The sequence below is a fragment of the Schistocerca serialis genome, chromosome 2 (genome assembly GCF_023864345.2).
Source record: "Schistocerca serialis cubense isolate TAMUIC-IGC-003099 chromosome 2, iqSchSeri2.2, whole genome shotgun sequence".
NCBI classification, from domain to species: domain Eukaryota; kingdom Metazoa; phylum Arthropoda; class Insecta; order Orthoptera; family Acrididae; genus Schistocerca; species Schistocerca serialis.
The window spans coordinates 452,936,152-452,958,649 of NC_064639.1; the positions used below are offsets into that span (position 1 = coordinate 452,936,152).

Here is a 22,498-nt window from a genome sequence, read left to right on the forward strand (position 1 = left end):
GTGGATTTGTTTGTCAGATACATTGAGGTGTGCTGTGATGTGCACCAGTAAGGCTGCAGCATGAATGTGCCCTCTAAAGGCATGCTGAAGGCTATCCAACATTACTTGTAAGGCTTACTGTGAGGAACAAAACACATGCTTTGTTCTTAACAATCCACTATGAACAGGTCAAAAATATGCAAGTACATGTATTTTATTTATCTCACAAAATGTGTAATCGTAATGATGAGTTCTAAATACAAGAAAACTTTATATCAAGGAAAAAACAAAGTAACAGTCATCAAATTGTCATGCTAGTAAAGTCCAACAATGCAGGGAAAGATAGATTGCTACTTACTGTAAGTAAAACATGCTAAGTCGCAGACAGCCACAATTAAAAGCTTTTGGCCCCAGCCTTCATCAGGAAAAGAGAAACACACACCATTCATTCACACAAGCAAGCACACCTCACATATAACTGCCAACTCCAGTAGCTCAGGCATACTGGCCTCTTTTTCCGATGAGGACTGTGGCGGAAAGCATAAGTGTAAGTTTCTTTTAACTCTGCCTGTTTGCAACTTAGCATGTCATCTTTACGGTAAGTAGCAATCTATCTTTTCCTACATTGTTGATGTTCCTACCTGGAGCTTCCAGTGTTTGCTGTAAAGTCCTTTAGTTTATATTACAAATATGTATTTTCTGTTCACTTGAAGAGCTCATACACTGAAGCACTGGAAAGACTCTGAAACATCTGGACATTTTATTATTGATCTGATTCACTAGCAAAGCCAAATGTATTAGGAGTTTAAATTGTAAAGAATAGAAGAGATCAGTTTCTGCAGTATATGGATCTGCAACACACAAAGACTGTCGGGTGGCTAATGAAAAAATACCAAGAGATTAGATGTTGGGTTTCCAAACCTATTTGCAAATAAAAAATTACTTTAGGGATTCACATTTATGCTAGAGATTCCAGTGTTCATTTATTTTCTCTTGTTGATGCAAACTATTTATGAATCGAAGGGCTCGTAAAGGAACCACGCCAGCTTCGGCACAGCCAGGGCCCCAGAATTCCTCCTCTTCTTCAACATATGTTCGTAGAAGGTGTCTATGAAGGCTTTCTGTTTTAGTCAGGCCACTTTGTGGTATCCAGGTTGTAAGGAACTGTAGACAGTTGTTTAATTTCACCCCATCTTTATAATAAAGGGGATTCAACTGCCAGAAAATAGTAAATACATGGCAATACTGTTCAAATTCCATTTGTTTCTAATTAGACCACTTGGCCAAAATGCTAAGCCAAAGTCAGATTTGAATTTGTGTGGCAGACTGAATCTTTGAACAGTGAGCTGTAGTATGACAAAGCATCAAATGGAGATATCTGTGGACAGGTAGACAACAGATGCATATGTTTCCTCATCTGGGATCGGAAAACTGCGTGCATATCAAACACTGTGCACAAATCAGAGGCATTTGTGACTTTGCACTGGTGCATGCACCTCCTTGCCTCTTTGGGCAATGGCTGTGTGCGCTTAGTCTTGCAGGAAAAGTTGTGAACACACAATTCAGTGTTTCAAGAAGTTTCAGCACAATATGGAACTATCATAAATATGCATACATCACACACAATGATGTATGGTTTAACATGATCTATAGGAAGTGACTATTAGTCCATTTAATAAGAGCTCTTAGCTCTAGCCTTACTTAATAAGAGCTCTTAGTTTGAGAAGTGTTTTTAGAAGAGGATAGTGGGCAGAACCACACATCATGAGAGGCCAAGTCATTAACTGTGTATTCTGTGCACTGACGTGTTTGCCACAGAAGATATTCATCTGTGAAACAAACTCTCTGCAGCCAAATAATTTCACCTTGAACATTTAAATGACCCATTATTCTAACATAAATAAACTGTGAAGATATTATTTCTAAATATCTGCGCAGTCACAGTTCCACATGCAAAGATATGAAACTTAGTGAGGTGGTGCAGGGTTAGCACACTGGACTCGCACTTGGGAGGATGATGGTTCAAACATGTGTCCAACCATCCTGATTTAGGTTTTGCATAATTTCCCTATATCACTTCAGACAAATACCGGGATGGTTCCTTTGAAAGGATGTAGCTGTCTTCCTTCCCCATCCTTCCCTAATCTGGTGGGACTGATGGTCTCACTGTCTAGTCCCCTCCCCCAAACCAACCGACCAACCAACCAAAGATATGATGTCCAAGACCACACAGAGACATTGTATAACCTGAAGGCCCCTTTTCATAGATATTTGCTGGATGAAAATAGCTTGCAACATTGTTTCAAATCATAACATATATGTTTTCAAATAACTGCAATGCAGTCCAGTGTACATGTTTGATTCCATTGCAGTGAAACTCTCTCGTGTGATGAGCAGTGAGTGGTAAAATGTGACTGGTTCCCTCATGCACAAGGAAGTAAACTAAAAGCAAAAGAACAAATAAAAATTCAAAATAATACAAACTGAAAATGACTTTTTGTAAACAATATGTTTGCCGACAAAAATATAACTGGTTATACAGTTAAGAGTGAAATTCTGCAGTCTGATAGAAGCAGGGTACAGAGGACATAATAACATCGTGCACTCTCAATGAGCCCCATTATCTAATTTGTAAACAGTAGTTTTGGGTTTCAATATATTATCAGTTGTAAGTTGCATTACTATTTAAAATACTATACCACTTGCTGAATTACTAGATGTATTAAAATTTAAGGAGGACTGCAAAGCTGCAGGTTATATTGTCTGAATATTTTTTGGATTCAAAAATGATGAAAATGTCTGCCAGAACTAATTCCATCTCACAGCATGAGCCCGGCACCACAATTCTGATATATTTCATACACAAATATGTGGGTGTTTCAAATTTTGTCTTCTCTTTGAATGTACGTACATTGGTTGTCAGGTTGAGCACTAAGTTCCATGCTGATTACAGTTCTTATAGTATCCACGCATTCTGTCATGTATCCAACAGTCTTTGAGGAAGATATAGTGATTATCTGTGGACAGCTTTGCAATGCTCATATTCAGATACATGCCATTCATTGAAGTGAGCCTGTAGTCATGAAATTTCAGCTCCTAGTGAGTGTTTTCCCTACCAGTAACGCATCACACAGCAAATTGTGATTACTCACGTTGGTAAGAAGCCCGAGTTTTACTTGTATTGAGATGAATACTTGCACTGAGCTCCAATGTCTTTTGGAGCTCCAATATTTAACCAATGTTACACGTTTTAATTGAGTGTCTTCTTGCCACTTCTAAGTTAGTGGAAACACCCACTTCACACTTTAGTAACAATACTGAGCAGTTACACTCCAGGCTGCTCCAAACATAACATTTTTCTGTCATCACCAGTGGAGAATATTAAACTTGCTTCCTGTGTATAGTGTACAATACTGAATCTATCATATCTTTAGTCTCTGCTACAAACAAGTTACTGATCCGCAACAAACATAAAATGAAATGTGGGTAGGTTGACTATAATATAAACTGATGAGTGCTTGAATTAAATTGAACATGGAAAAAAAGATTTTCTGATAGCCCTAACCAGAATCCATGTAGCACAGCAAGGGAAAACATGACAGAGTTCTATAATTCATGCAGAAGTTTGATTTGGTCTAAAGATAGCCAAGATGTGATCTCTTTATTTAATATACAATGAGCACTGCTGCATCATATTTCCTTTCTTTTTATATACAGCCTGTATCTCTAACAATGATTTTCTATCTCTAAATAATTCCATGAACTATATCTGCTTGTTGAATTAACATGTTATTTGAATTTATATAACCCTGACTTCAATAAATTTCTACAGTCTTACAGAGGACTTTTTTTAAAAATAAATCTTTTTATCATATTGAATTGGTCCATGTCATATTTCAATCTTATCTATATGTTAGTTGATATTCTGTGTACAAATTTGATTTTCTTTTTTTACAGGATCTAAACAACTGGAACTGTAATAACAGCTGTCTGCAAGCCCTTGCTCTCTCACCTAGGACAGAAAATGCAGAATGTCGGGTATGTTTTCCTTTTCCTTATTTTCATGTAAGGATACTTATGAAGTTACACTGCTGTTGCAAAAATGGTGTACATTGAACAGAATGAGTAACCACTAGCAGAACTGGGCATTTGGTAGAGATTTGTAACTCTGTAACACTTGTTTTTCCAGTGTACAATAAAGTATGATATGACAGGGTTTACTTGCAGTCTTAAAGTGATATTCCACAGATGCTGCTGGAGTATTAAACTTTCCTGAAGTTCAGTAAGGTGGCATATAAATCTGGGTTAGCAGAATTCTCAGTATATGTTGTCTGTTGAGTCTATCAGTAGATCGGGTTTCACTAGGCGTGGCCTGCACCTCAGTAGGTATGGGAAAGGGAGGCTGGCAAAGATTATAAGTGACAGTGTAGTGGGTGGTGGTGGTGGTGGTGGTGGTGGTGGTGGGATCATCATTCATGGAAAAATTCTTGTAGTAGTTGGTATTAGAGATGCACCTTTTTTAGATTGAAGTCATCTGATAAGGTATACCTGCTGAAAGGAAGTCGCTCTAAGTAAGGGCCACGTTCAGAGGACATCATATTTCCAAGTAGAGAAAGAATTAGTGTATTTCATCAAAAAATAAGAAGTATTAGAGATAAAGTTAGTGAACTGCTTATAGATGTTGACTCTGAAATTATTGGTGTATCAGAGCAGCACTTAAATAATTTGACAATTCACAGGCTTCTAGTACCAGGATACAGATTAGCTGGCTGTTTTTCAAGGAGAGGCCATGTACATAAAAAACAGTATTCTATATGAGTCCATAGACGTATCACTGCACTGCACTGAACAGATATTTGAATGTTGTGCAGGGGCAGTTGAATTTAGTGAAACTAAATTGTTGTTGTTTATAGGTCCCCTGACTCTGACTTCAGAGCATTTCTGCTCAAACTAGAGAGGGTTGTTGGTTCACTTTATAGGAAGTACCAGAAATTAGTTACATGTGGTGACTTCAATACACATTTTGTATATGATGGTGCAAGAAAAATGATGTTGGTAGATCTCCTAAATTCATATGTTCTGATGCTGACTGTGTTTGTTCCAACTAGGGTGCAGGGGAACAGTAGCACAGCCATATACAATATTTTTATTCATTCTTCGTTGCTAGATGAGAATTCTGTTGGTAAAAGGATTAATGGCCTTTCAGACCATGATGCACAAATTTTAACAGTAAAAGGCTTTTGTACTTAAACAAATGTCACATATAATTACAAACTATGTAGAAAAGTTAATCCAACAGCAATAGAGTTTTTTTTTTAAATCTCATGAAGGAACAAGAGTGGCAGGATGTTTATAGTGCCAATAACATAGGTGATAAATATAATGTTTTCCTTAACACATCTCTCATGCTCTTCGAGAGTTGCTTTCCATTAGAACTTCTGAATGGGGTACTAGCAGTAAAAGGCAGCCTGGTTGACTGAATAGTGGTATAAGGATATCATGTAGAACAAAGCGGGAATTATATCAAAATATTAGAAGTAGTCACAGTCAAGCTACAGTAGCCCATTACAGACAGCACTGTAAGGTGCTTAAAAATGTTATTAGGAAGGCGAAGAGTATGTGGTATGCAAATAGAAAATAGCTAATTCACAGGATAAAATTAAAACTATATGGTCAGTTGTGAAGGAAGTGTCTGGTCAGCAGCACAAGCTCAACGATATAAAGTCAGTTCATAGTAAAAATATTTCTGTTACTTATAAATCAAAAGTATGTACAGTTTTTAACAACCATTTTCTGAAAATTCTTTGTGAATTAAATAAAAATTTAGTTTCTACAGGGAATCATATAACTCTCTTGGCAAATGCCTTTCCGAGATTGATGTCTGAAATACTCCTCTGTGATACAGACAAGAGGGAGATTGAGTCAGTAATTAAATTACTGAAGACTAAGGACTCTCATGGCTATGATGGAGTGCCTAGCAGAATATTAAAGTACTGTGCTGCACATGTTAGCTCTATATTTAGCCATATTTGTAATTTTCCTTTAGGAATGGTCAGTTTCCTGAGCGATTAAAGTATTCAGTAGTAAAGCCGCTTTATTAAAAGGGAGGAAAGGATAATGTAGATAATTTTAGACCTATTTCTATGCCATCAGTTTTTGCAAAAGTTATTAAAAAGGCCGTGTATTTAAGGATAATTGATGATTTTATATCACACGATTTGCTACCAAATGCACAGTTCGGCTTTAGAAGTCATTTAACAACTGAAAATGCTATATTCTCTTTTCTCTGTCAGGTACTTGATGGGTTAAACAAAAGGTTTCTAATGCTTTGGATATTTTTTGATTTAACTAAGGCATTTGATTGTGTTGACCACGAAATATTGCTCCAGAAGTTGGACCATTACAGAATACAGGAAGTAGCTCACAATAGGTTCACCTCTTACTTTAGCAACAGGCAGCAAAAGGTCATTATTCGCAATGTTGATAACAGATGTGATGTGGGGTCTGAGTGGGGTACTGTCAGGTGGGGGGTGCCCCAGGGATCAGTGTTGGGGCCACTCCTGTTTCTTATTTATATAAATGATATGCCCTCTAGTATTACGGGTAACTCTAAAATATTTCTTTTTGCTGATGACACTAGCATGGTAGTAAAGGATGTTGTGTGCAACATTGGGTCGGTTTCAAATAGTGCAGACATGACCTAAGCTCATGGCTTGTAGAAAATAAACTAATGCTAAATCACAGTAAGACTCAGTTTTTACACTTTCTAACACACAATACAACTAAACCTGTCGTTTTAATTTCACAGAATGGGCATATGATTAGTGAATCTGAACAGTTCAAATTTCTAGGTGTTCAGATAGATAGTAAGCTGTCGTGGAAAGCCCATATTCAGGATCTTGTTCAAAGACTTAATACTGCCATTTTTACTATTCAAACAGTATCTGAAGTGAGTGATCGTTCAACATGAAAATTAGTCTACTTTGCTCATTTCCATTCACTTATATCATATGGTATTGTATTTTGGGGCAACTCTTCTCATTCTAAAAGGACATTTTTAGCTCAGAAACGGAGGGGGGGGGGTTTCGAGCAATAAGTGGTGTAAGTTCATGATTAACCCATGGTCTAGGGGTAGCGTCTTTGATTCATAATCAAAATGTCTTCGGTCCTGGGTTCGATCCCCGCCACTCCCTAAATTTTGATAAATAATCAGCATTGGCGGACGAAGACTTCCGGCATAAGAAGTCAGCCTCATTCTGCCAACGGCCTTGCCAAAGAGGGTGGAGGAGCGGATAGAGGTTCAGGGCACTCTTTTGTCCTAGGGGTGGGAAATTGCCCCTAAAGGCGGAAGAATCAGCAATGATCAACGACATCAGGATGCAGAAGGCAGTGGAAACCACTGCATTAAAGACACGTAACGTGTATCCACAGGACATGTGGCCTGTATTTGATGAAGTGTCATGATGATCTCTCCATTGGCAAAAGATTCCAGAATAGTCCCCCATTCGGATCTCTGGGAGGGGACTGCCAAGGGGGAGGTTACCATGAGAAAAAGATTGAATAATCAACGAAAGGATAACGTTCTATGAGTTGGGGCGTGGAATGTCAGAAGCTTGAACATGGTAGGGAAACTAGAAAATCTGAAAAGGGAAATTCAAAGGCTCAATCTAGATATAGTAGGGGTCAGTGAAATGAAGTGGAAGGAAGACAAGGATTTCTGGTCAGATGAGTATTGGGTAATATCAACAGCAGCAGAAAATGGTATAACAGGTGTAGGATTCGTTATGAATAGGAAGGTGGGGCAGAGGGTGTGTTACTGTGAACAGTTCAGTGACCGGGTTGTTCTAATCAGAATCTACAGCAGACCAACACCGACAACGATAGTTCAGGTATACATGCCGACGTCGCAAGCTGAAGATGAACAGATAGAGAAAGTGTATGAGGATATTGAAAGGGTAATGCAGTATGTAAAGGGGGACGAAAATCTAATAGTCATGGGCGACTGGAATGCAGTTGTAGGGGAAGGAGTAGAAGAAAAGGTTACAGGAGAATATGGGCTTGGGACAAGGAATGAAAGAGGAGGAAGACTAATTGAGTTCTGTAACAAGTTTCAGCTAGTAATAGCGAATACCCTGTTCAAGAATCACAAGAGGAGGAGGTATACTTGGAAAAGGCCGGGAGATACGGGAAGATTCCAATTAGATTACATCATGGTCAGACAGAGATTCCGAAATCAGATACTGGATTGTAAGGCGTACCCAGGAGCAGATATAGACTCAGATCACAATATAGTAGTGATGACGAGTAGGCTGAAGTTCAAGACATTAGTCAGGTAGAATCAATTCGCAAAGAAGTGGGATACGGAAGTACTAAGGAATGACGAGATACATTTGAAGTTCTCTAACGCTATAGATACAGCAATAAGGAATAGCGCAGTAGGCAGTACAGTTGAAGAGGAAAGGACATCTCCAAAAACGGCCATCACAGAAGTTGGGAAGGAAAACATAGGTACAAAAAAGGTAGCTGCGAAGAAACCATGGGTAACACAAGAAATACTTCAGTTGATTGATGAAAGGAGGAAGTACACACATGTTCTGGGAAAATCAGAAATACAAGTCGCTGAGGAATGAAATAAATAGGAAGTGCAGGGAAGCTAAGACGAAATGGCTGCAGGAAAAATGTGAAGACATTGAAAAAGATATGATTGTTGGAAGGACAGACTCAGCATACAGGAAAGTCAAAACAACCTTTGGTGACATTAAAAGCAATGGTGGTAACATTAAGAGTGCAACAGGAATTCCACTGTTAAATGCAGAGGAGAGAGCAGATAGGTGGAAAGAATACATTGAAAGCCTCTATGAGGGTGAAGATTTGTCTGATGTGATAGAAGAAGAAACAGGAGTCGATTTAGAAGAGATAGGGGATCCAGTATTAAAATTGGAATTTAAAAGAGCTTTGGAGGACTTACGGTCAAACAAGGCAGAAGGGATAGATAACATTCCATCAGAATTTCTAAAATCATTGGGGGAAGTGGCAACAAAACGACTATTCACGTTGGTGTGTAGAATATATGAGTCTGACGATATACCATCTGACTTTCCGAAAAGCATCATCCACACAATTCCGAAGACAGCAAGAGCTGACAAGTGCAAGAATTATCACACAATCAGCTTAACAGCTAATGCATCGAAGCTGCTTACAAGAATAATATACAGACGAATGGAAAAGAAAATTGAGAATGCGCTAGGTGACGATCAGTTTGGCTTTAGGAAAAGTAAAGGGACGAGAGAGGCAATCTGACGTTACAGCTAATAATGGAAGCAAGGCTAATGAAAAATCAAGACACTTTCATATGATTTGTCGACCTGGAAAAAGCGTTTGACAATATAAAATGGTGCAAACTGTTCGAGATTCTGAAAAAGGTAGGGGTAAGCTATAGGGAGAGACGGGTCATATATAATATGTACAACAAGCAATAGGGAATAATAAGAGTGGACGATCAAGAACGAAGTGCTCGTATTAAGAAGGGTGTAAGACAAGGCTGTAGCCTTTCACCCCTACTCTTCAATCTGTACATCGAGGAAGCAATGATGGAAATAAAAGAAAGGTTCAGGAATGGAATTAAAATACAAGGTGAAAGGATATCAATGATGCGATTCGCTGATGACATTGCTGTCCTGAGTGAAAGTGAAGAAGAATTAAATGATCTGCTGAACAGAATGAACAGTCTAATGAGTACACAGTATGGTTTGAGAGTAAATCGGAGAAAGACGAAGGTAATGAAAAGTAGTAGAAATGAGAACAGTGAGAAACTTAACATCAGGATTGATGGTCACAAAGTCAATGAAGTTAAGGAATTCTGCTACCTTGGCAGTAAAATAACCAATGACGGACGGAGCAAGGAGGACATCAAAAGCAGACTTGCTATGGAAAAAAAGGCATTTCTGGCCAAGAGAAGTCTACTAATATCAAATACCGGCCTTAATTTGAGGAAGAAATTTCTGAGGATGTACGTCTGGAGTACAGCATTGTATGGTAGTGAAACATGGACTGTGGGAAAACCGGAACAGAAGAGAATCAATGCATTTGAGATGTGATGCTGTAGACGAATGTTGAAAATTAGGTGGACTGATAAGGTAAGGAATGAGGAGGTTCTATGCAGAATCGGAGAGGAAAGGAATATGTGGAAAACACTGATAAGGAGAAGGGACAGGATGATAGGACATCTGCTAAGACATGAGGGAATGACTTCCATGGTACTAGAGGGAGCTGTAGAGGGCAAAAGCTGTAGAGGAAGACAGAGATTGGAATACGTAAAGCAAATAATTGAGGGCGTAGGTTGCAAGTGCTACTCTGAGATGAAGAGGTTAGCACAGGAAAGGAATTCGTGGCGGGCCGCGTCAAACCAGTCAGTAGACCAAAAAAAAAGTTCACGAACCTCTTGTCGATCCCTGTTCAAGAGTCTGGGTATTTTGACATTGGCCTCTCAATATATATATTCCTCACTGTCATTTCTTGTTAACAATATTAGCTTATTCCCAAGAATAAGCAGCTTTCACTCAGTTAATACTTGGCAGAAATCAAACCTGCATTTGGATTGGACTTCCTTAATCCTTCTGCAGAAAGGTGTGCAGTATACTGCTGCATCCATTTTCAGTAAGCTACCACTCAAATTCAAAAATCTTAACAGTAATCCACATGCTTTCAAACCGAAACTGAAGAGTTATCTCATGGGTCACTTCTTTCAGACTTCCTTAACTCTTCTGCAGAAAGGTGTGCAGTATACTGCTGCATCCATTTTCAATAAGCTACCACTAGAATTAAAAAATATTAGCAGTAATCCACATACTTTCAAACCGAAACTGAAGAGTTTCCTCATGGGTCACTTCTTTTATACTGTCGAGGAGTTCTTTGAAAAATTAAACTAATTCTGTTGTATTGTTGATTGCGTTTACTTAAACTTATGGCTTGGCTTTTTTTGGGTTCATAAACAGTTTATTTTTATCTGTTATTACTTGTATGTTGTAATTTCATGTGGTGAAACATTCCATGACTTTGGAGATTTGCTCCACAATTTGGTCCTATGAAACTTTATGTGTAAATAAATAAATAAATAAGAGATCATGGTATGGCACATGAAATAGCAATATTTTTAAGCTTCAGTAAAAACACTGATCAGAAGTTTATAAAGAAACTGTCCCAATCACATTATTCTGCACCACGTACAAAGTTAAAAATAAAATTATATATTTCCTCTTTGTTAAAATGAATGCTCAAGTTTTTTAAACAAGTTAATATAATCAGCTTAATTACAACCATGAATATAACAGTTCTAATACTGGAAAGCCCAGGTGGAATAACAACAGTATATATTGCTACCCAGCACAAAGAGTAGGCTCTGATGTCAGACTCAGTGAAAAGATTGCTAAACATTTAAGGTTTGGAGCAAAAAAGCTCTTCCTCAGAAATAAAAAACACACAGACACATTCACACAAGCACAACTCACACAAGCATGGCCACTGTCTCTGTCTAATGTGGCCCAACTGTGACTGGGTCTAATGTGAGCAGTAATTTGGGGCGGCTGGTAGAGGTAAGGAGGAGGCATGGGGTAGTGATAAGGAGGGATAACATGGTAGGTGTGGGGAAAGATGTTACACTGCCTGCGAGAGCATTCAGGGATATGGCGGGAACAGTTTAGGGGTGCTAGGCACAGAGTCAGGGGGCTGTGCTTGGGAGAGGGGGGCGGAGACTGAAAAGAGGGAGAGAAAAGAATAGAGGTAAAGGAGGGGGGAGACTGTAGGTGCGTTGGCAGAATAGAAGGTGTCTATAGTGCTGGGGTGGGAGCAGGGAAGGGAATAGGTAGGTAGAGGACAGGGACTGACAATGGTTGAGGCCAGGGGCTTATGGTAATAAAGGATACATTGTAGGAAAATTTCCCACCTGTGCTATTCAGTAAAGGTGGTGTTGGTAGGAAGGAACCAGATGATCCCAGCTGTGAAGCAGTCAGTGAAGTGAAGTACATTGTGCTGGGCAGCATTTTTGGCAGTTAGGTGGTTTAGCTTTCTGTTGGCCATAATTTAGCCATGGCCATTCATGTGGACAGACAGTTTGTTAGTTGCCATGCCAATGTAGAAAGCAGCACAATTTTTGCAGCTTAGTATGTAGATCATGTGTCTGCTGTCAGAGGCAGCTCTGCCTTTGATGGGGTAAGAGATGTCTGTGACAGGTCTGGAGTAGGTGTTAGTGGGATGATGATGCATGGGACGGGTCTTACATCTAGGTCTATTGAATGGATATGTGCCATGCGGCAATGGGTTGGGGTATAGGGAGTTGCTGTAGGGATGAACAAGGATATTGTATAGGTTGGGTGGGTGGCAGAATACCATTGTGGAAGGGTTATGGAGGATAGTGGGCAGAACACACCTCATTTCAGGGCATAGCGAGAGGTAGTCGAAACCTTGTCGGAGAATGTGATTCAGTTATTCCAGTCATGGGTGTTATTGAGTCATGAGAGTAGTGCTCCTTTGTGGCTGGATGGTGGTGTGTAGGAACTAGAGAGATAAGGCTTGGGAGATCTGTTTCTGAACAAGGTGGGGCCTACAGTCTCTGAAGGCCTTAGTGAGATCCATGGCATATTTGCATGAGCATAAAACATCTTGCATAATTATACATTGAATAGATGTTAGTGATATTAGACTATAATTATATGCATCTGTCTGATGATCCTTCTTGAAAATGAGAATGTTCTGCACTTTTTCCAATTGCTTGCTATCCTTCGTTGCTCCACAACATATAATAAACTACTGCTAGAAAGGGAGCAAGTTCCGTCACATGATCTCCGTGAAATCTTACAGGTGTCTACTCTGGTCCACATGCCTCTTGCACTTTTGAGCAGGTTTTCTTGATTTTTTTTGTTCTTGCCTTTTGAGCAGGTTTTCTTGATTTTCTGTTCCAGCATTGCTTGTCTCAATATCTGCCATTTAGGTATTCATGCACTGATTGAATGGAGGAGTCATCATATGATCTTCTGCTTGGACAAAATTACAGAGACAGGTGTGAGAGAAGTATTCTGCATTGATGTTCATGAACGAACTCTGCAGGACTCTTGCACAAGGAAAGTTGTATGATTCAGTAAGAATTTAAAATGAGGGAAAGTCTCTTTTGTTGTTTCTGTTTCAGCACTTCAGTCTTAAAAGTTCTCATCAGTCAATTAGCTTCACAGTTACTCTGAGGGTGGAAAGTGCCGAAGTCCAGTGTGTAAAGCTATTTTGTTGGCAGAAGGCTTTGAACCTGGTTAGTTAGAACTTATGTCTGTCTGTTTCTATTGAAGCACTGCATTTTTAAAGATAAAACATTCTGAAGAGTGTTTTCCATGGCTCAGTAAGCAAGGTTGACGAGTTCACAGTTCTGTAGTAAGCTGCTGTTTGAGTTAAAAACAACAAAGTCACAACAAATTCTGTCTGTGATTCTACCTGTGCCCTCGGAGTCTTTCGCAACAGCAAACATGAATAAAACATTCTTGGTTTTCCAGCCACGTCAATTCAAATAAAATGCTTGAACTTTCGATGGCCATCTCCGCCATCATCGTCAGGAGTTCACTGACTGCCGGGGCTGTTACAGTCTCTCGCTTATATAGGCATGATGACATCATCAGCAGCCAATCAGATCGATCCAATGTGGTCATAGCGGAGCATTGCCTAGAAAACGGACATAAGATACAATTCGAAAATACAAAAGTGCTGGCTCATGCTTCTACATATTGGGACTCCGTTATAAAGGAAGCGGCCGAGATTCGCTTAAACAGAAACAATTTCAACAGAGACCAGGGATACACACTCAGCAGGGGGAGCAGCAGTTTCAAACGTGGCACCTCCCCCTGGCGCCACCTGGCGTCACCGGTGCTGCCACAAGCTGCCCAGGTTGACTTACATGTGCGCGCCACATTGGATCGATCTGATTGGCTGCTGATGATGTCATCATGCCTATATAAGCGAGAGACCGTAACAGCCCTGGCAGTCAGTGAACTCCTGACGATGATGGCGGAGATGGCCATCGAAAGCTCGAGCATTTTATTTGAATTGACACGGCTGGAAAACAGAGAATGTTTTATTCATGTGATTATACCTGTCTCTGTTTGAGCACTTTAGAAGTCTGATAAAGGATTGTAACAGTTTGTTGTAGCAGACAAGTTTGCTCAATCTAAATAGGCAAATATCTATGTTGGGATGAAGTGCAGTTAAGGACAGTTGTCTGAGAACACAATACAGTAAGAATTCATTGAATATCAGAGTCCTGGTGCCAGAGCTTCTTGAGGCCAACTCACAGTCTAACATAGACGTGGACAGATGGTAATTTGAGGTAGGCCCTGTATACTACATTCTCCACGCTGGTGAGTAGATGTAGACTGCTGGACACTGGCTATATCGGATCTTAAGTATAGTGTCAGTGGAAGAATCTGTCACACACTATTTGCGGTCACTTTATATGGCAGAAGCAAATAGATCTAGGGGCAATGTGGCTGCCACCTTTCAGTGAGACAAGTGCCATAGAATGCAGTGGTGGTATCCTGAGTTGCCCTCGAGAACACACCATGATGGTTGTTGTCATTCAGAACTTGCATTGTTTCGGCTTTCATTCATGTGGCCCCTAAGAGCTCCTGAATTGTCTACTGTTGGTGTTGTCTTGCTATTTTGGTGGGCTATATGCCCAGACACAGCAATTCCCCCCCCCCCCCCCCCCCCCTCCCCCCTCCATATCCCCCAAGAGGAGTGATAGTGAACCTTCTTAATGTCACAGATGTTAGTATTGCCGTCGCCGGTGTCTGGAGGGAGTGATGATTCTGGGCTTTCGCAATTGATTTCTGTGAAAACAGGGGCATTGGATGTGGAAGATGTGTCATCAGGGAAACTGGTGTCAAGGAGTCCAGTGGTTGCTTAGTCCTGATGTTATTGCAGCAGCTTTCTGTCACTGTCAGGCTCCAGGTGGACTAGATATGGAACAGAAACGGTGAAGAAGTCTCCTGCCGAGGCACCCTGAGTTCTGTGAGGACACATTTGTTTTTAGAGTTTTCAACACTGAGACTGGTCTGGCAACTGGACCTCAACCATGACTCTGCCAAGGAGGCAGGTGATGCATGCTGGAACTGAATGATGCCTACTCTGACAGAATACCATCACCAACACATCATCATGGATCTTATAGCAATGGCAGTGAGACCTCAGAGAAGAATGATCATAAGTTAAAGGTTTTACAGTGGGTTGCTGAGAGAACTGTAATTGGCCATGCAACATCTCTGTTGGGCTCACCCCATCACCCCATCTTGTGGTGTAGAACAGTACGATGCGAGAAGGAAAGTGAGAAAATCATCAATATAGTATCTGTGTTGCAATTTTGCCATTTGGGTTTTGAAAGTTGTGATGGAACATTCCCCCTGGCCATTTGATGCTGGATGATATGGTGCTGTTTGGACCAATTGGATACCATTCTGTTCACAGAATTGACAAAATTCTGCTGATGTAAATTGAGGTCCATTGTCAAACATAGTGGTTTCAGGCAAGCCTTCAACATAAATTATGTGCGACAGTTCTTTTGTAATCCTAGCAGTCGTGGTTGATTGCATTCATGAAACATAAGGAACTTTGCTCTCAGCATACACCAGTATTAGCCAAGATTAATCTAGAAAAGCACCAGAAAAATCAAGATGAATTCTGGACCAAGGTGACATTGCCAGAGGCCATGGGAAGTATTTGCGTGCCTGTGCTGCTACCTTGAGCTGATGTTGCTGGCAAGTCAAAAGCCATTTGTTCAATACTTTTGTCAAAACCTTTCCAAAAATCATGTTCGCAAGCCAGTCTTTTTGAGATGATTGTTCCAAACTTACCATGACAGCGCAGTGTTGTAAAGCTTTTGCAGTGATAACCATGATTTTACTGTTTTCGCTGTATAGGAGGAGGGCTCCACTGACCACTGATAGTTTATGAAGACGGTTCCAGTACTCCTGTACTTCTGAGTGTTGTATGTGTTTTTTCTCCATTGGCCACCTGCATTTCACAAGTTGCATGATCTTGTGGATGACAGGATCCTTGGGCAACAGTCTGGCAGTTGATGTAGTGTTTATGGGAAAATGTGTGACACATTTTCCAACTTCATATATGTGTGAAAACAAACCTATGGCGTGGCATCAAATTCTGGATCTTGTTCTACTAGAAGATGGGAAAGTGCATCAGTGTTCACATGCTGCATCTTCAAGCAGTAGTAGATGTCATAGGGGTATCTAGAGAGGAACAAAGCCCTACGTTGAAGGTGCCTTGCCATCTTAGAAAGTATGTTCATGTGAGTGTTTAACAGAGGTAGAAGTGGTTTGTGATCTTTAAAAGAACAGAAACATTGACCATACACGCAATCATGAACATTTTCCAGTTCAAGTGTAATGACCAAAGCCTCCTTTTCAATTTGGCTGTAACTGTGCTGAGCTGGTATTAGAAATTTCAATGTGAAAGCAGCTGGGCACTCAACACCGTTCACTTTATGAGAGAGAACTGCTCCGAGACCATAATATGATGCATACACGTAAACTGTTAAGCGCAATGATTGGGAGAGCACTCACTTCATATTCAGAAAGGGCTTGCCGCAACTGGGATAACAGTTGCTTTGATTTTTTGTGAAGTAGTAGAGATGTCCTAACCGTGACTTTAGCTGTTTGGAGTCCTTTAGTGTCAGGAATTTCTGTATGTTTTTGTGAGTAGTAGAGTTGTTCTAATACTTTCTTTCGCTGTTTGAAGTCCCATGGTGCTGGGAATTTTTGTATAGCTTCAATGTGGTTAGCAGTGGGGTGGATCACAGAAGCATTGAAAATATTTCACAGATATTCCACTTGAGGCACAAAAAAGACGCATTTGTATTTGTTGCATTTCAGGTTATCCTTTTGTAAGACACTGAAAAGGGCTACAAAATTTGTGGCAAGGTCCTTGGCATTTGTGGCCATTACAAGAATATCATCAAGATAATTAGCCACTCCTGGAACTCCTTGAGTATGTTGCTCCAGATACCATTGAAAAATGGCTGGTGCACTAGCAATGCTGAAAGGAAGATGATTGTGTTGAAATAGACCAAAAGGGGTGTTAATCATCAGGATGATAGCGAAATCTTCACATAATGCCAGCTGTAGGTTTTGGTCTCTGACAATGACTTGTGGACAGCATACCCTGACAAGTTTTACTGTAATATTCTTGACATTTAAAATGGGATAAGTGTCTTTATAGATGATGCATTCATTGTTGACTTAAAATTACCTCAAATCATCAAAGATTAAAAAATTTGGGTAACCAATAGACTGCTCGAGACCTGTGTCAGGATTCGTTTGTCTTGCAACTGCTATAGTTCCATGCAAAGTTTTCCCTCAAAGTGAAAGGCACATTACATACTTTAAAGAATGTGGGAGTGGCAAAAGCTTCAAAGTAATATATGCCTCATAATCCATTAATCCGGTAGCCTGGTGGGAAAATACTGAAGCTTAGGACATCAAAAGTTCGTGAAGATGGGTAATAGGTGCAAAAGATTGGATTTGATTCATAGAATCATACACTTCCAAACTGAGCATGTTAAAAAGATACAGTCCTAAGATATTTGTAGATCCCCATGTGGTGATGACCAATATGTGAGCCCTCAAAAGATATTTTTGATATTTGATCATGGAAAAAAAAAAAAAATTAACTCACCACCTCAATGTTATCACTGCTATAAATTTTCAGTTGTTTTGGAAAAGATCACAGGGGTAGTGAGACAAGCCTTTTGTATGTGTCCTGAATAATAGTGGTTGTTGAAGAGCCTGCATCTATTTAGAATGTGACAGGAACGTCATTAAGCGACACTTCCAATGCTAACAATTCATCTGAGAGAGATTCTTGAGTTTCTCCCGGCGTATTTGATAATCAAAATATCCACAGGTGTACTGCCGGTCTACAGTGTCTAACGGGCACAATATTTAGGCGATCATACATGTCACCTGATGATGGCGACATGTATGATCGCCGAAATATTGTGCCCGTTGGACACTGTAGACCGGCAGTACACCCATGGATATTTTGATCATCTGAGAGAGGTTGCTTGCACCTGGAGGACACATGAGCATCCAAATCTGAGTCCTAGTTTCCAAAGAGCTTGCTGTTGACATTAATTTTGAGTGTGGATTGGCAGGTTTCTGTGTTATGTGCTGATTTACCACAGGTTTTACACTTTGCATGTCATAACTAGCATCGCTGTCTATGGTGCATGATGAAACAATTGCTATAGGGTTGTAATTTCTGGGTATGCTGGCCTCTCAAAAGTTTTTGCAGAGGGTAAGATTTATTCAGTGGAGCTGTGAAGCCAGTACAGTGGGTCTGGGTCTGCGCCTTTAGTGGTGGGCAGGTGGGTAGAGAACACCTGCGAGGAGTTCTGTACTGGGTGTTCAGATGCTCAAATGAGCTGGAAGCATGTTGGTAATGAGTGGTCATTCAATTTTTGAAGATCATTTCTGTGTCCCCTGTCAGGCAAATGAATTGAAATCGTGTCTCTGAGCAATGAGTGGGCATATGGTTGCTTACAATTGGAGTTTTTGCACTGTAACTGTAACTCCAGAAAAGTCGTTGCAACTGTGTGAGCCATATATGTTGGGATTGTCCATCTTGTTAAGACAATTACAAATATTAATGATGGACTGCCACTCATGGATTTATGGATTTGAGCCACAATACTATCCATACTGTTTTAAGCTGTTCGTAGGAAAGTCATTTTCTTCTAATTCTGGATTTAACTATTGAAGGATGTAATAGACATCAGCCCCAGTGTACGCTACTAAAAAGGCATGCTGCTGGATATCACCTGAGACTCCATGCGCAATATGGTGCTGTTACAGGTGGCATTGTAACCCATGGTTTCGCTTTCATGCCAAATGGTGGGAACGGTGGTGGTGACATCCTGAGACCTTTCACCATGGACTCGATGCAAGACGGTCATTTGGATATTTCAGGTTTTGTGCCTGCTGCTTGGTTTGCTGCATCTGCTGCATAAGAACACTTGGGTGCTCATGCCTTTGAAAAGAAAACATGGAAGCTCTCTCTACCTGGGGCACAGGACAGGAGTCCATTTCTTGTTGTCAATAACTGAAGTGCCCCATCCAAGGCTTGGTAAGCAAGAACTCACTCCCAGTTAGACAAGGAACAAAACATTTATTGATAACAACATCAAATCACACTTCAAAGTTCTATAGTAAACTACTGTTTGACTTAAACAGAAAGTCACAATGAATTCTGTTTGTGAATATCAGTAGTCTGATAAAGGAGTGTAACTGTTTTCTGTAGCAGCCAAGTTCACTGACTCTAAAAAGGCAAAAGTCTATGTCCAGAAGGACCATAGTTAAGGACAGTTATCTAAGAACACAACACAGTAACAGGTCATTGAATGCCTAAGTCCTGGTGTCAGAGCATCTTGAGACCAAGTCACAGTGTAGCATAGATGTGTAAAGATGGCAGCTTGAGGTAGGTTGTGCTATGTTGATGCGCTATTTACCCAGACATGACACTTTCCAACAGTGTGGAAAAGGAAATTAATCACAATTGAAGCTAATTTACAGAGCTAAGGGACTGGATAAAATCATACAAGGTGTACAACTTTGCTTCCGCCATTTACCGATAGGTGGCGACAACAGTAAGTAGCGGTTGAAAGAAACAGATTGCAGACATCAAGCAGTTAGCTTGTACCTCGGTCGACATAACCTCATTCAAACATTAGTCGATTTGTGTCTGCATCATAAAGTTGTTCTTGATTGAATATGTCAGTTTACGAGCCTAATTCTCAGCATTTGTGGGAGGTGTTACTGTTTTGTTTCAATATGAAGAAAACAGCAGCTGAGTCTCATTGAATGCTCTCAAGTACATATGGTAAGGATGCTATTAGTGAAAGAATGTGTTGTGAGTGGTTTCAATGCTTCAAGAATGGTGATTTTAACGTAGTAGACCGGCATAGTGGTGGAAGAGAGAATGTTTTCGAAGATGCAGAATTGAAGACATTTCTGAATGAAGATTCACATCAAACTCAAGAAGAATTGGCACAATTAGTGGGAGTGACACAGCAAGCCATTTCAAAACATCTCAAGGCTATGAGAATGATTCAGAAAGAAGGAACTTGGGTACCATGTGAGCTGAAACAGAGAGACGTTGAACGGTGTTTGTGAACAGTTGCTTCAGAGGCAAAAACGGAAGGTATTTCTGCATTGCATTGTGACCAGGGACAAAAAATGGGTTCATTACGATAACCCTGAATGCAAAAAATCATGGGGATATCCCGGCCATGCTTCCACCTTAACACCCAAACCAGATATTCACGGCTCCAAAATCATGCTCTGCATTTGGTGGGACCAACTCAGTGTCATGTACTATGAAGTGTTAAAACCAAGTGAAACAATCACAGGTGCTTGTTATCAAATGCAATTAATGCATTTGAGCAGAGCATTAAAAGACAAACAGCTGCAATACAGCGAGAGGCACGATAAAGTGATTTCGCAGCACGACAACACTCGACCCCATGTTGCAAAAGGGGTCAAAAAGTACTTGAAAACATTAAAATAGGAAGTCCTGCCCCACCCACCGTATTCTCCAGACATTGCTCCCTCTGACTATCACCTGTTTAGATCAATGGTGCATGGCGTGGCTGACCAACACTTCCGATCTCATGAAGAAGTCACAAGTTGGATCGATCCGTGGATCACTTCTAAAGATGAATAATTTTTTCAATGTGGGATTCGTACACTGCCCAAAAGATGGGAGAAAGTAGTGGCCAGCGATGGAAAATACTTTGAATGATACATGTGTAACCAATTTGTTTCATTAAAGCCTCAAATGTTGGGAAAAAATGGCGAAAGCAAAGTTGTACACCTTGTAATACCTAATCAACACTGGTCTGTGCTGCACAAACATATTCTTAATAAACAAAACAAATTGTATTTTTTTGTCTTCAGGGTGGACGAAGCCCTATGATATCCCCACATCCTTCTCCACAATTGCAACGCAGAGCAACAGCAGCTACAGTTGTGACTGCAGCTCCACCTCCTCCGTTGCCTCCAAGGAGGGCGTCACCCACTCTAGGCAGTCCTAGCTCTTCTCCGAGGTATACTGGCATAAATTCATTTGTTATTAATTTGGTTTTTATAAATGTGGAAGAATTTTTATTTTGTTAATGGTAAGTTAGACTGATTAAAGATAACAAATTGTTTGGATTATCACATGTGTGGAAAGAAGCTACATTTAGAGTACAGTTACCAGTAATTCCTGATCTCCAAAAGAAGTGGATAAATTTTCATGATGTTCTTACAGGTAACTTGATTGTAACTTGGGGCAATGTATCAGCAATGTATCGGATGACAGAAAAAAAATATTGTGTTTGAAAGTTTTATCTGAAATAGTTGTGTGTGTTTGTTTGAACATGCTAATCTTGAAAACTACTAGATGAATTTTCGTGTTGTTTTGACATATAACCTGAGTGCAGTTTCAAGCAGTGTGTAGTTTCGGTTTTGTCAAAATCAGGACACTGGTATAGAAGATATCATAATTTAAAGTTTTGTCTAAGTTTGTATGCTCAGCTTCGTAGTTGGAATGTCTAATCATTATAGTGTAGTTCAACAAAGAAACTTTTTCTTTTCTTTTTCTTTTTTTTTTTTTAAAAAAAAAGAAAAGAAAACTCGGTGACAGATGTATTTTCCCAAGTCTATGTCAGTTACAGAATTAAGTGCAGCAGTCTTACCTTTACAAATACAAACTAACACTGAATTTACTTCACTAGGATACATGGATTTACTGATTCCACTTTGTATATTACAAAGTTAACAAAATCGCTTGTCTTCTTTTGATAGGTTTTATTTATATTTGACTTCTTGGCTAGGCAATAAATTTATTATGTTTGCTGTGTGATTTGGGTGCCAGCTTATTATATTTTGATTTATTTTGTTTATGAATAAAAATGCCTAGAAAACAGTTGAGTCTTTCTGAATACACTAGAATGCTTAAAAGATTGAGGACTATGTCATCTCCAGAATGCAATGAAGATCATGAGACAAGATTTGATGCACCTCAAGAACATCAGACATTAATTTGCTCTATGGAAATTCCTTCCAAAAATGAGGCAAGGCATAGCTCTGATTGGGAGCATCTTGCATTATCTTGCCGCTCAGAACCATCCACTCACAGAGACCAAATGTTTCTCTCTAATGTAACATCATAGAAGCAAAAATTTTGAGGAGTAGTGGTACAGGAGTTTGAGTTTTTATACTCCAAATCCTGCTTATTCCTAACAGTTCATCATTTCACATTAAACATACACAATTTCTAGGGAGCTTATGTTATGCCATCATCATATACAACACACAGAGCCAGATGCTGCGTATTGCGAATGTGGACCTTAGTGTCAGTTGCTTTTGGCACAGCCAGATCTATGTGGCTTAGTGAAGCAGATAATCTCTTCAATCATGTCCCCAATCATACTACT

At 39.9% G+C, this 22,498-nt stretch overlaps 1 protein-coding gene across 5 annotated transcripts in view; it reads left to right on the plus strand.

Moving 5' to 3' along the window:
• The window catches only part of LOC126457332 (E3 ubiquitin-protein ligase CBL), a 181,277-nt gene that overhangs the window by 93,877 nt on the left and 64,902 nt on the right, over positions 1–22,498 (plus strand). For all 5 annotated transcript variants that reach the window (XM_050093538.1, XM_050093541.1, XM_050093540.1 and 2 more), the window contains exons 7-8: positions 3,937–4,017; positions 20,976–21,124. In XM_050093538.1, the coding sequence (XP_049949495.1) occupies positions 3,937–4,017; positions 20,976–21,124 (230 nt within the window). The remainder of the gene's footprint in view (positions 1–3,936; positions 4,018–20,975; positions 21,125–22,498) is intronic.